Source organism: Gorilla gorilla, chromosome 3, assembly GCF_029281585.2.
Source record: "Gorilla gorilla gorilla isolate KB3781 chromosome 3, NHGRI_mGorGor1-v2.1_pri, whole genome shotgun sequence".
Classification (NCBI taxonomy): Eukaryota; Metazoa; Chordata; class Mammalia; order Primates; family Hominidae; genus Gorilla; species Gorilla gorilla.
In genome coordinates, this window is record NC_073227.2 from 128,411,024 (window position 1) to 128,423,004 (window position 11,981).

Below are 11,981 nucleotides of genomic sequence, written 5' to 3' on the forward strand. Positions count from 1 at the left end.
CTCACAGGGTTATTATGAGGAATGAATAAATTAATATTTTTAAAGTATTTAGAACAGTACCTGGCACACAGTAAGTACAGTAAATAAAATGTGTTTAATAAATAAGAATCTGAAAAATATGAATTTGATTACATAAAATAAAATTACTTTATTTAAAGATTGTGTCTCCTGCTAGGCACGGTGCCTCACGCCTATAATCCCAGCACTTCGGGAGGCCAAGGCTGGTGGATCACTTGAGCCCAGGAGTTTGAGACCAGCCTGGGCAACATGGCAAAAACCCTCTCTACAGAAAAATAGCTGGGCATGGTGGTGTGCACCTGTGGTCCCAGCTACTTGGGAGGCTGAGGTGGGAGGGTCGCCTGAGCCCAGGATGTGGAGGCTGCAGTGAGCTGAGATCACGCCACTGCACTCCAGCCTGGGCAACAGAGCAAGACCCTGCCAAGAGAAAAAAAAGACTGTGTCTCTTCACATTCCACCAATATACTGATAGCATCTGTCTCTCTGCATTCTCAATAGCATCAAATATTATTACAGTGGGGGAAAACCCTTTGATAATCTTGTTGGCAAAAATGCATATTTTTTTGATTACTAGTGAGTTTATTTTTTTTTTATTTTTATTTTTTTCGAGATGGAGTCTCGCAGTGTCTCCCAGGTTGGAGTGCAGTGGCGCAATCTCAGCTCACTGCAACCTCCATCTCCCGGGTTCAAGTGATTCTCCTGCCTCAGCCTTCTGAGTAGCTGGGACTACAGGCGCGTGCCACCACACCCGGCTAATTTTTGTATTTTTAGTAGAGACGGGGTTTCACTGTGTTGGCCAGGCTGGTCTTGAACTCCTGACCTCATGATCCTCCCACCTTGGCCTCCCAAAGTGCTGGGATTACAGGCGTGAGCCACTGCCACTGGCCAGTGAGTTTAAATATTTAATGAGTCTTGGCACTTTTTCCTTATTGAGCTCTATGAGCTTTTTCTGTAGAAGATATTAACTGTTGGAGCTTCATGTTCTCAGGTACCCTATCTTGAGTCTATAGTGAACCTTTTGAAGTTGAAAAGAGTATTTTTGCCTCAATTATAAAATCTGTATTGTTCCATAATCTTAATTAAGCTGATAAAACTTGTTTGTGCATCTTTGTGCTCATGTGGCAATAGATGGGGTTAGGGCTTGGTTTCAGTTTGCCTAGGGTTAAAGGAGGTTCACAGCCTTTGTGTTACTGTCCAGTTTCCCAGCATGCAGTCAGGTTAGCTCTGTAAGGAGTGCCTGGTCATCTGTAATTCAGACATTAAGGAAGTACCTGGTGTGTGCTAGAAACAGAATGCAGAGTTCAGGCCAGGGTGAGGATTTCTGCCCTCAGGAAGATCACAGCCTTTTGACAAAAGAGGAGGCACCATTTGCCTAGTGGAAATCAGCTTCAACAAAAAAAATCACCTGCTTTTCTCTACAAGTCCCCGGAAGAGATCAGTAGATAAAATCCAAATCCCACACCTGTCCTCCAGAGAGATGATTAATGTTAGTTACTGAGAAGGGAAATGGATGAAAGGCGTATGTGGCACAGGGGTCACCGCAGGATGCAGAGGTCTTAGGGGGTGTGCCGTGAAAGGCCAGCTCTCTGTCAGTGGCTCTGCTCCTTTGTCGGAGCACGTGCCCCCAAGTCAGCTCCACTGCACTGTGCGCTGGAACCTGAGAAGTTGCTGAGTAGCCTAGGAGTGGCTCCAAGGAGCCTGGAAAGCAGTCCTCCTTTGAGGACCATTCAAGGTGGAGTGTGACGTTTTGTCGATTCTTGAAAGGGAATTGGGAGGAAAGAGGAGGAATAAAGGGTTGGGTGTAGGGCTGTGTGTACAGCATTTTATGTGTTTTCTGATTTATCTTCACAACTTTGAGACAAACTGTCACCCCCAGTTCACAGACGATGAAACAGATTCAGAGTGACAGAAGGACCAAGAGAGTATTCAAGATTGAACCCAAATCTGTCTGTCCCAAAGCCATGCTCTTCCAGGTCACACCTGTGCCTTGATCTGTCTTTATGTCAGGATCTGTGCAGTGGGGCATCTGGGTTTGAATGTTCTTTTAAGTACTATGATTGTTGGATAAATTGTCATATGAGATAGAAATAAGGCCATGCTGCAAATTTTGAAAATGTACAGCTTGATAAATGCGGGCAAACATGATCCAGGGTAAGAAGGGGCAATTTGGTGACTTGACAAAAGATACCATTTAATGAAAGTTTACTAGTTTTTTGTTTTTCTCTCTCCCAAAACAGGACACTCCTGGGTTTATTGTGAACCGCCTCCTGGTTCCATACCTCATGGAAGCAATCAGGCTGTATGAACGAGGTATCCTTCTGACCCAGGCCAGGAGCAGCAGGCCTCAGCTCCTGGCGCCACTGTCTGGAATTCTCAGTGTCTCTAGGAGGGGTCAGGCCGTGCACAATGGAGGAAGCAGTGTCTGTTTTCTAGCTTTGTGAGCTCAGCTGCACCCTGAGCCCTGGTACCTTTTTCACTGTTTTCCCAGGGCCTCCTGTCTTCCCTGTGAGGCCTCTGAGAAAGGTTTCTGGAACTCCCACCACCCCCACTACAGTCCCAGCCAGAGCAATTGCATGGCCGGCCCAGATTGATATCCTGGATCTCTGCTTTTGATTAAAAGGTTTACTGCTTTTAAAAATAATCATAATGTAAAAATCACTAGGCTAGGAGATCTTGAAAGTTCTTTAAGGTTCTAAAACTTGTGACTGACAGGTGATTAGAAATATGTGACAAGGCTGATATGTGGTAAGGACAGTTTTTAGTAGTCTGTCCTTACTGAGTGATGTCATGATGTACTTTTTGTAACCTTAAGAATGGTGTAAACAGTTTTCCTCAGTACTTGATTGACAAAGAATGCTTTTCTCTGCTGTAGAAATATCAGATTTGGGACAGGGTCCAGGCTTCTAAATTGATCTGCATCCTCCTGCCTGCTTTCCCTCCCTGGTTTCTGGAAAGGTAGCTCTCATGTCTGCTCTAAAGGCAAACAAGCCTTACTAGGACTGGATAAAAAGCAAGTGTAATTGTTTTCAATTACTTCATTCATAAATGCTCACTCCTGAGAGTGTCATTTTTTAAACAAAACATTTACACCAGCTCTTCCAGAGAGATGAAAGCACATTTGCTTCCTCAAAATCTGCTTTAAATATTAAAACTTTTCTCTATGCTTTATGGAAGCAATTGCCTCACTTTTGCTCCAAGATCAAACCAACACTTCTGGTTTATCTATCAACAAATATGCCTAATTACACCTCAAAGAAAGCACAGAGCATTTTACCCTACCTTGAAAGGCAGTTGTATGTCTTTTTTTTTTTTTAACAAAATGTATTGTTTAGAATGTAGCATGTGAGAGATCCACCTCTTAATGGTGTTTTCCTCACTGTCCATTTGATGCATTCTCCAATGCACCAAGTATCAGATGGTAAGTTGAAAGCCCTCTTCTTGTCTGTGGTCCCTTTCTGCACAGGTGCATGCCCTTTAGCCCTCACCATCCCTGGCCACCTGTGGGCTGAAGCTGGAAGAGCAGGACCTGGCCTCAGGACATGCTCTTAGCTTGCTCTGGGCATGGGCTTCAACAGCCTATCATTGCTGGTCCCTCTGCTTCTTTTTCCACCACCTTCTCAGAATCTGCTTCTGGGTGTCCTGCCTGGGGTGGGTGCTGCTTCCCTACTGCACACTACAGTCACATCCTAGGCCTCTTACCATGTCCCCCCGCCCACCACCTGCTCCCTCCTCTCAGCCAACACAGAGGAGTGCTCAGAGCATGCCCACCGTGCCATCTCTGTCATACAGTTCCACCTTGAAGCCTCAAGCATCTGGAGGCTCCTTCTCTTGTCTGCCACATCTGTTGATCACTTTTGATTCCTTCCTGTCATGCCTGTTCCACCTCTTCATCCCAGCTTTTCCCCATCCCAGTCAGGCTGCCTTCGTGAGGTTCCTTAGGTAGCAGAGTAATTCACGCTACTCATGTCTTTTCCTGACTGGTCCCCACTACTGCACTTACTGAGGAAGTATCATATTGTCCAGGAAGTTGAGACACCGCCTACTGCATCTGCCCACACACCCCCTGCACAGCCTCGGCAGGAGCTCCGTGACTCTTTCTGAACTCATGCAAGGAGAACTTTTCTGTACCCCACTGTTGATACACCTGGGGTTCCAGGCACATGGTTTGGCCAATGCTGCCTTGAGTGGTGCAGGCTCTCTGGAAGGATGTGTGTGCTGTTGTAGGTCAGGCCTCCTGGATGACCAGGCCTCCGCCACTAACACTTCTTGCCAGTCCCCATGGGATCTCGTGGAGGCTCACACCCTTTTGCTCTGCTGTTTGTCCACTCATTGTGGCTTCCATGTTGGGCCTTCTTTCCCAGTATCCCAGCTCCATCCTCACTCTTCCTATTGCTCTTGTTCCTTCACACTGTGACTGAGGCCGATGCATGTCCCAGTCACTGTCACCCCTGTCAGTCAGAGGGACAGAGGCTAGATAGGCTGTGTCTGACAGTGGACTGCTGCCCTTGCCAGCCACCCACTCCTAATGGCCAGTGTGGGCAGGATGGTGGGGCTGAATGGTCAGCTCTTCTCAGGAGGGCTCTGCTGGCAACATGCCTGGGAGGACCATGAGCCTGCCCCCCAGTCACCATGTGACATCTTGCTCACATTGTCGCCCCTGCTCAAGACAGGCTCAGTGGTTCTCTGGTTTCCTGCCATCTACAAGCTCTGCCAGAGAGCCTTCCTTCTGGCCACCCTCTGCCCCTGCTGTTATCACCGCCAACTACTCCCACCATTCCCACGTTGCGCCACCTGAGTGTCTGCAGAGCTCCCAGCTGGACATCATCTGTGTCATCACAACTCTTCTTGCTTTGGTTCTCCCTTGGGTCACTTGTCACTGTCTTCCCTGTGGCATGGCAGGTGTTTTCTTTCCCTTACTATACTCTCTTTTCTGGGGCACTCTGGCTCCTCCTCATCTTCATATGCCCCAAGCTGCTGTGTAGGGCGGGCACATAGGCAGCTGCTGATGAGTAAAAATGCTGTTTCTGAGTTGTTGCTAAGTGCCTCTGTTGTTCATGCTAAGAATGGTTGGCAGGTGGTGCTGCTGAGCCAGACAAAGAAGCAGATGTTGGGCAAGTCCCAGGCCCTCAGCTGTGCTGATCTGGAGTTCACTGAGGAAGCTTTCCTTTGCTGTCTTGTCTGGAGTTAGGGGCTCTTAACTGGAGGGAGGTAGGAGAGGGTGTCCAATGAACCTCCTAAAGTTGATGCAGAATTTGGGGTATATGTGCATTTTTTATGGAGAGGGTGTCTGATTGTCAGAAGTACTTGATTCTAAAGAAGTTTAGGAATTATTAGTTTAAAACATGATTCCACATCTAACTGTCACTTGACACACCAATCTCTGTATTTTGTTTCTCTGTTTCTGAAAGTTTGCCTCTTTTGCTCTGCATTATTGAGAACACGATTTTTAGAGTTGTGCTGACTTTGTAGAGTTATTTAGATATTTTTCTATCATGTGCTGTATCTTCATATTATTTCTTGAAATAAAACAGTCCTCAAGTGAGTCTCTGAATATGGAATTACAGCGTTGCTTCTGGGGTTAATTGTCCTGTCCTTGAATATAGATTTCATTAAATGGCTTTAGCTGAGTTGCAACCATTATGCTGTCAGATTTCTGTCCCAGGGAGACTGCCAGTAATAAATGAGCCAGTACATAAGCATGTTAGGTTGTGATGAGTAATTGTGGAGAAGAAGATAGTAAGGGGTGGCAAGAGTCTTGTCCTGGTGTCCTGGCCTTTTCTTTAGTGCAGGGAGTTGCTTTTTTTATATATGCAGGGAGGAGAAGAGGCTTTCAGAAGTATGACACCTGAGCAGAGGCCTGGAGGAAGTGAGAGACTGAGCCCCGAAGCTGTCTGAGGGCAGCACCCTAGGCACAGGGAGCATATCCCAAGCTGAGGAGCCTGTGAGGCCGGCACTTCCGGCATTCCAGGGCTCTACCAGCACAGAAGCTGTGGGGCTTCCTAATGAAATCCTCTGAGTAGAACCCACTTTTAAGCTTCATAGCCACACCCCAAATATGCTGTGTTCCTTCCCATTCCTGCCTCTGCATGTGCTGTTCTCTCTACCTAGAATGCCCTTCCTGGTCTGCTCATGTCAGGATTATCTTCACCTTCCAGGACCCAGGCATGGGGGTGGTTTTGGTGAAGCCCTGGCAGTGTGAGTAAATCTCTCCATCTTTACTCACACAGAGCTGTGTGAGTCATGAATCTTCAGGTCTTATAATGTTGAAGTTTTTGGCTTACACATCTGAGTTTTCCCATTATGTCATGAGTACCTTGAGTGCTTGTCTGGTTTATCTTTGTCTCATTCTACATCTCTGGTGCCTGCTACATAGTGAATAGAAGTTGAATGAATGAATGAATGAATGAATGAATGAATGAGGCTGCCTATATGATTATTTTTGTTTCTTTGCTTTCTTATGGCCTAACACTCAAATCGTGATTTCTCAGGCGTCTCTAATCCTAATTAATGTAGTTATTAGTAATGTCAACCATAATAAATAATTGTGGTGTATTTTAGTCACCTTAAAATGCCTTGAAATCCTTTGGAATTACTTTAGTACTTTATATGCTTTTAAAAATATATCATCTTTATCGATGTTTAAGTAGTTTCTCTCTGAGTGTCTTAACATTTTTCCCTCTTTTCTTTAGCTTTGATCTGATTGACTTCTTCTTAATGCTTTGGAACAAAATTCTAGATAGCCACCTGTTGCAGACTATTCTACTTTTCTGATTTCAAAGAAAGGGAATAGGTTGTTCTCCATAAAGGCATCTTGGGGCCAAAGGACATAGTAAGAGTAAATTTCCAAGGGAAAAGCACATTGATCCTTGTCTTAGTCTACTCAACAGACTCCCAAACGTGTGGTGATTCTAACTTGGGTTTGGGCTTTTCTTTAAAAGGTATCTTGACTAAAAGGTTTGTGTGAAATGTGATGCCAGGGGAATACTCCTTACTTGTAAAACCCAAAAAACTGGGGGGAAAGAATACATACAATAACTATACATACAAAAGCAGAAAGCTTAGTTTTCTTTTTTAAGAAAGTTTATTTATAAATCAAAAATATGCTTTAGCATTAAATTATACTTTAATAAATGATTCCAGAGTTGGAAAATCCCAATGTATTTGAAAGTAGCTGAAGTTTCAGGCATGGAGACTTCTGTCTCCATGAACAGGGTATCAGTACTCCAAAATTCACCTCAGTGGTGTGTAGCTTTGAAAATCTTGGGCCACACACTGTGGCTTACACCTGTAATCTTAGCACTTTGGGAAGCTGAGACGGGAGGATCACTTGAGGTTGGGAGTTTGAGCCCAGACTAGCCAAATGGTGAAACCCTATCTCTACTAAAAATATAAATATTAGCCTTGTGTGGGGGCGCACACCTGTAGTCTCAGCCACTTGGGAGGCTGAGGCAGGAGAATCACTTGAACCCAGGAGGCATAGGTTGCAGCGAGCCAAGATTGTGCCATTGCACTCCAGCTTGGGTGACAGAGCAAGACTCTGTCTCAAAAAAAACAAAGTCTTATGACCTCTTTGGCATGTACTTTAGAGAAGAAATCTTACCCAAGCCAGAAAGTCTCACTCTAGGCATTTTTTTATTGTGCAAGCATATAAAATTCTAGTAATTCTGGGGCTAATCCCGTGATAGGGAGAATTCAAGGAAAGGTGGTGGTGACCCAGTGCTGCCGTTTTCTCCTTAGGTGACGCATCCAAAGAAGACATTGACACTGCTATGAAATTAGGAGCCGGTTACCCCATGGGCCCATTTGAGCTTCTAGATTATGTCGGACTGGATACTACGAAGTTCATCGTGGATGGTAGGAATTGGAATTTTTTGTTGTCTTTAATTGAGGTAGTTTTTCTGAACTGTAAATTATAATGCCTTTTTAAAAAAAGTTATCAGGGGTCTTAATAAAGACCTTCCAAAATCCTGCCTCACCAGGTTGAGAATTCATGAACAGATGTCAGGAGAAGGAAGAATGTGACTGTCTAGTGTCTCTTTAACAGGGTGACCTTGAAGAAAAAAAAACCTTTATGGATTCACAGGAAGTTACAAATATAGCACAGACAGGTCTTGTGTGTGTGCCCTTCACCCAGTTTCCACCAATGGTTATATAGCCATAGTACAATATTAAATCCCAGGAAATTGACACTGGTACACTGTGTTATCACATAAATAGATTTGTGTAACCTCCATTGCAAGCAAGATACACATCCATTTTAAAAAATATATCCATTGTAATGTAAAAGCTCTGAAGACAGGGTAAAAATAATGATTAAAACTGGACTACTGAAGTTGAATGTAGCTATCTGTCCCCAAGTTTCACAGAATGCTAGTTGAAGAATTAAATTTTGAATCTTATGTGGATGCAAAATACCAATGGCAGGAATGCAGATTTTTTAACGTGTATGCTGAAAGTTAACTGTGCCAGTGATGAATCCAACCAGCAAATTAATGGCTTCTGTCAGTGTACTTGGGCCTTTGGCCTTAGTGATTTCTGAGAAGACACTGGATAAGCAGGAGGACCATAGCAGGGCCAGGCTTCAGGCAGCACAGGTGGGTGGCAGTGCAGCAGCTTTGGGGCTGATGTGGCTGCACCAGCACAGCCTTCCTTGGTGCCTCTGCAGTGGTGGCCGGAGGGGCGCCATGCCTGGGGGGCTCTCCCACATCCGAGGCAGGCCTCCAGACTTGTCCTTGGAAATGCCAAGATGTAAAAATAAACCCAGCACTTCATCCTGAGTTCTCTTCCCTCTGCTCAATAGGGTGGCATGAAATGGATACAGAGAACCCATTACATCAGCCCAGCCCATCCTTAAATAAGCTGGTAGCAGAGAACAAGTTCGGCAAGAAGACTGGAGAAGGATTTTACAAATACAAGTGATGTGCAGCTTCTCCGGCTCTGAGAAGAACCCCTGAGAGCGCTTTCCAGCCAGTGCCCCGAGTGCCTGTGGGAATGCTCTTTGGTCAGACATTCCCTCACACAGCACAGTCTAATAAATGTGCATTTTGATTGTAATCTATCGAAGTGATTATTACACCAGTTACAGCAGTAATAGATTCTCCATTAAGAAATAATTCCCTTTTTTAGTCTGTTCATTTCTGTGTATTTTCTAAACAGCTTTACACCCTTGGTGCCTTGGAGCAAACATGTTTTTTGAACCTTGTCATTTTTGTGAAGAATTGCCTGGATTCGTTCTCTCATCAAGGGGAAAGTACTTCCTCTGAGAGTGGGAGTGCACCATGCTCACTGTTGCTGCGTGGGAGAGTCACAAGCCACTGGCAAGCAAGTGGTATAGTCTGTGAAGCACTGCAGCGAGCAGCACCTGGATCTTGCCTTTATAAGAACATTTTACTACCTGCAGCTTTGAGTCTTGCCCTACATTTTGGGCATGACATAAGATGTGTCTTTATTCAGCTCGTCGTGAAGATGCTGCTGCTGAATGGGTCAGCATATCTCTGTTTGCATGGTTTGCAGGAGGTCAGTTTTCATGGTCATTCACTTCCACAGATCTGAATGATTACTGTCTGTCTGTGTCTTTTTTCCATGAGAAATCACTGTTGCAAATTGCCTGTAAATTGACTCTACTAAAATAACAATGTTTCAGTCTGAAAATTTGAATTAAAAAAATGTATAATATAAAATTGTAATACACTCAAATGATTATAAAAGTAAAAGTTGGTAATTTAGGCAGAAGCTATTTCTCCTCTTCTTGACCTGCTGTTAATTTTTAAAGTGGGAGTGACGGGGAGGGAATGGCAGGACAAGATGTTTGTGTAAAACCTGCCTGTGGCCATCGCTGCCAGATTTCTTACCAGGAAAGCAGTAATAAGGGCACAGAGAACAATTTTTAAGGAACATCTGTTTCTTCTTTGCCAACAAAGTGAAATAGTGTAACGTAAGCTTCTTTTAATCATTGGCTTGAGAAAGTGTCTTCCAAGATAGAATTTTGGAGTTGGAAAGACATCAGAAATCCTGAGGTCCAATAGCCTCATTAGCAGAAAGCTTAAGGGATGTGCCCAAAGTCACTAGATATTTTGTCACAGAGCCTAGACTAGAACTAGGTTTTGATAAAATTAAGTACAAAATAGCCCATTTGAAAATCTCAGATCCAAAGTTTCAGACAGGACTCTCCCTAAAATGGGCATCCTTGTTTGGTGTTCTGGGTCATAGGTCTAATAGTCGAGAGATTTTTTTTCTTCATTTTATGACTGATAAAAGGGAGCTTATTAATTTTAAAAATTTTGAATCTATAACGTAGTGGGAAAATAAATACATCGGTGCATTTGTACCGCACATAGAACCTGGGTAGGACACTTTTAGGTTATTCTTATAAAATGCTGCCTAACGAACCAAAGGAAGCACCTGTGAGGCCACCCGCATTTCCATCGCTAAAGGTTACCCTTGTGGTCTGACAGCTCCCTGCTTTCTCTCAGGCTGGCTCTTGACCTTTGGCATGAGCCCTGGGCCTAAGTGGGGGCTTCACTTCCTTACTGTCTCACCAGAGTCCCCATAGGATGCCGGCCCTTGTCCTGGAAATGACAGGGTTCTTTCTTGACCACTGAATTCCAGGAAAGATGTAACTCAGCAATGCGACTGTCAGACTGCCAGGATGAGAAGGTAGGGGCTGCAGCAGTCTTTCTGGCTGGCATTTTAAAATGCACTTTAAGCCTACCAAATAGTCAAAAGGCCTAGCCTCTCAATATCCTTTTATTGTTTTCAAAAAATATTTTCCATGCACCGTGTTTGGGACCAGGAAGGGCTTTTGAACATCCTTCCTTTAGACATGGGAGGTGAGGGAGTAACTTTTTCTTTCCCAACTCCATGTCTCTGCGTTCTCAGGTGAACGTAGCTGCTTGCCACGGAGAGCTCTTGGGGCGGGGGGAGGGAAGGTCATGTCAGTCAGGTTCTCTGCTTCCAAATATAGGCCCGCTGCTGCTGTTTGCTTCAGTCTGTGGTTAAGAACTGAGCCTCAGTGAGAGCCCCAGGTGCCTTTCATCATCCTCCACTGTGTTTTGGCAGCACTTGTTCAAGAGGGAGGGTGGGTCCTGGCAGTGCTGCTGGGCCTGGTATCACTGCTCTTGGTTCTCCTCACCTCCTCAAACTTGCCTCCTAACTGTCATGAATCTTTTATGACACTTGAAAGTAAAGACCAAGTTTTAGGTCAAGAGGATACTTTTTTTTTTTTTTTTGAGATGGAGTCTTGCTCTGTCGCCCAGTCTGGAGTGCAGTGTTGCAGCCTTGGCTCACTGCAACCTCCACCTGCCAGGTTCAAGCAATTCTGCCTCAGCCTCCCGAGTAGGTGGGACTACAGGCGTGTGCCACCATGCCTGGCTAATTTTTTATAGTTTTAATAGAGATGGGGTTTCACCATTGTTGGCCACTTTGGTCTTGAACTCCTGACCTCATGATTTGCCTGCCTCAGCCTCCCAAAGTGCTGGGATTACAGGCATGAGCCACCGTACCTGGCCACTTTTTTTCCTCTCTTGTATGCTTCCCCTTAGTGATATTTTTATTTATTTATTTGTTTTTTGAGATGGAGTCTCGCTCTGTCGCCTAGGCTGACAGTGGCGCAATCTCAGCTCACTGCAACCTCCACCTCCTGAGTTCAAGCGATTCTCCTGCCTCAGCCTCCCAAGTAGCTGAGATTACAGGCACACATCACCACGCCCGGCTAATTTTTATATTTTTAGTAGAGACGGGGTTTCACCACATTGGTCAGGCTGGTCTCAAACTCCTGACCTCGTGACCCACCCACCTCGGCCTCCTTAAGTGCTGGGATTACAGGCGTGGGCTACTGCACCCGGCCAGTGATATTTTTATTTACCTATAATACAAGTGAAAGTTTGAGATTAAAAAGAAAACCAGGCAACTTATGAGATGACTTGCTGAAAAAGATGGTGAGCCTCTGATAGCCATCACCTAGA

General features: G+C 44.8%; 1 protein-coding gene across 2 annotated transcripts in view; it reads left to right on the forward strand.

Annotated features, from left to right (window-relative positions):
• The window catches only part of HADH (hydroxyacyl-CoA dehydrogenase), a 45,472-nt gene extending 35,722 nt beyond the window's left edge, over positions 1-9,750 (forward strand). For both annotated transcript variants that reach the window (XM_004040251.4, XM_019025420.4), the window contains exons 6-8: positions 2,256-2,328; positions 7,756-7,872; positions 8,819-9,750. In XM_004040251.4, the coding sequence (XP_004040299.2) occupies positions 2,256-2,328; positions 7,756-7,872; positions 8,819-8,937 (309 nt within the window). In that variant the 3' untranslated portion in view covers positions 8,938-9,750. The remainder of the gene's footprint in view (positions 1-2,255; positions 2,329-7,755; positions 7,873-8,818) is intronic.
• Positions 9,751-11,981: the final 2,231 nt, after the last annotated feature.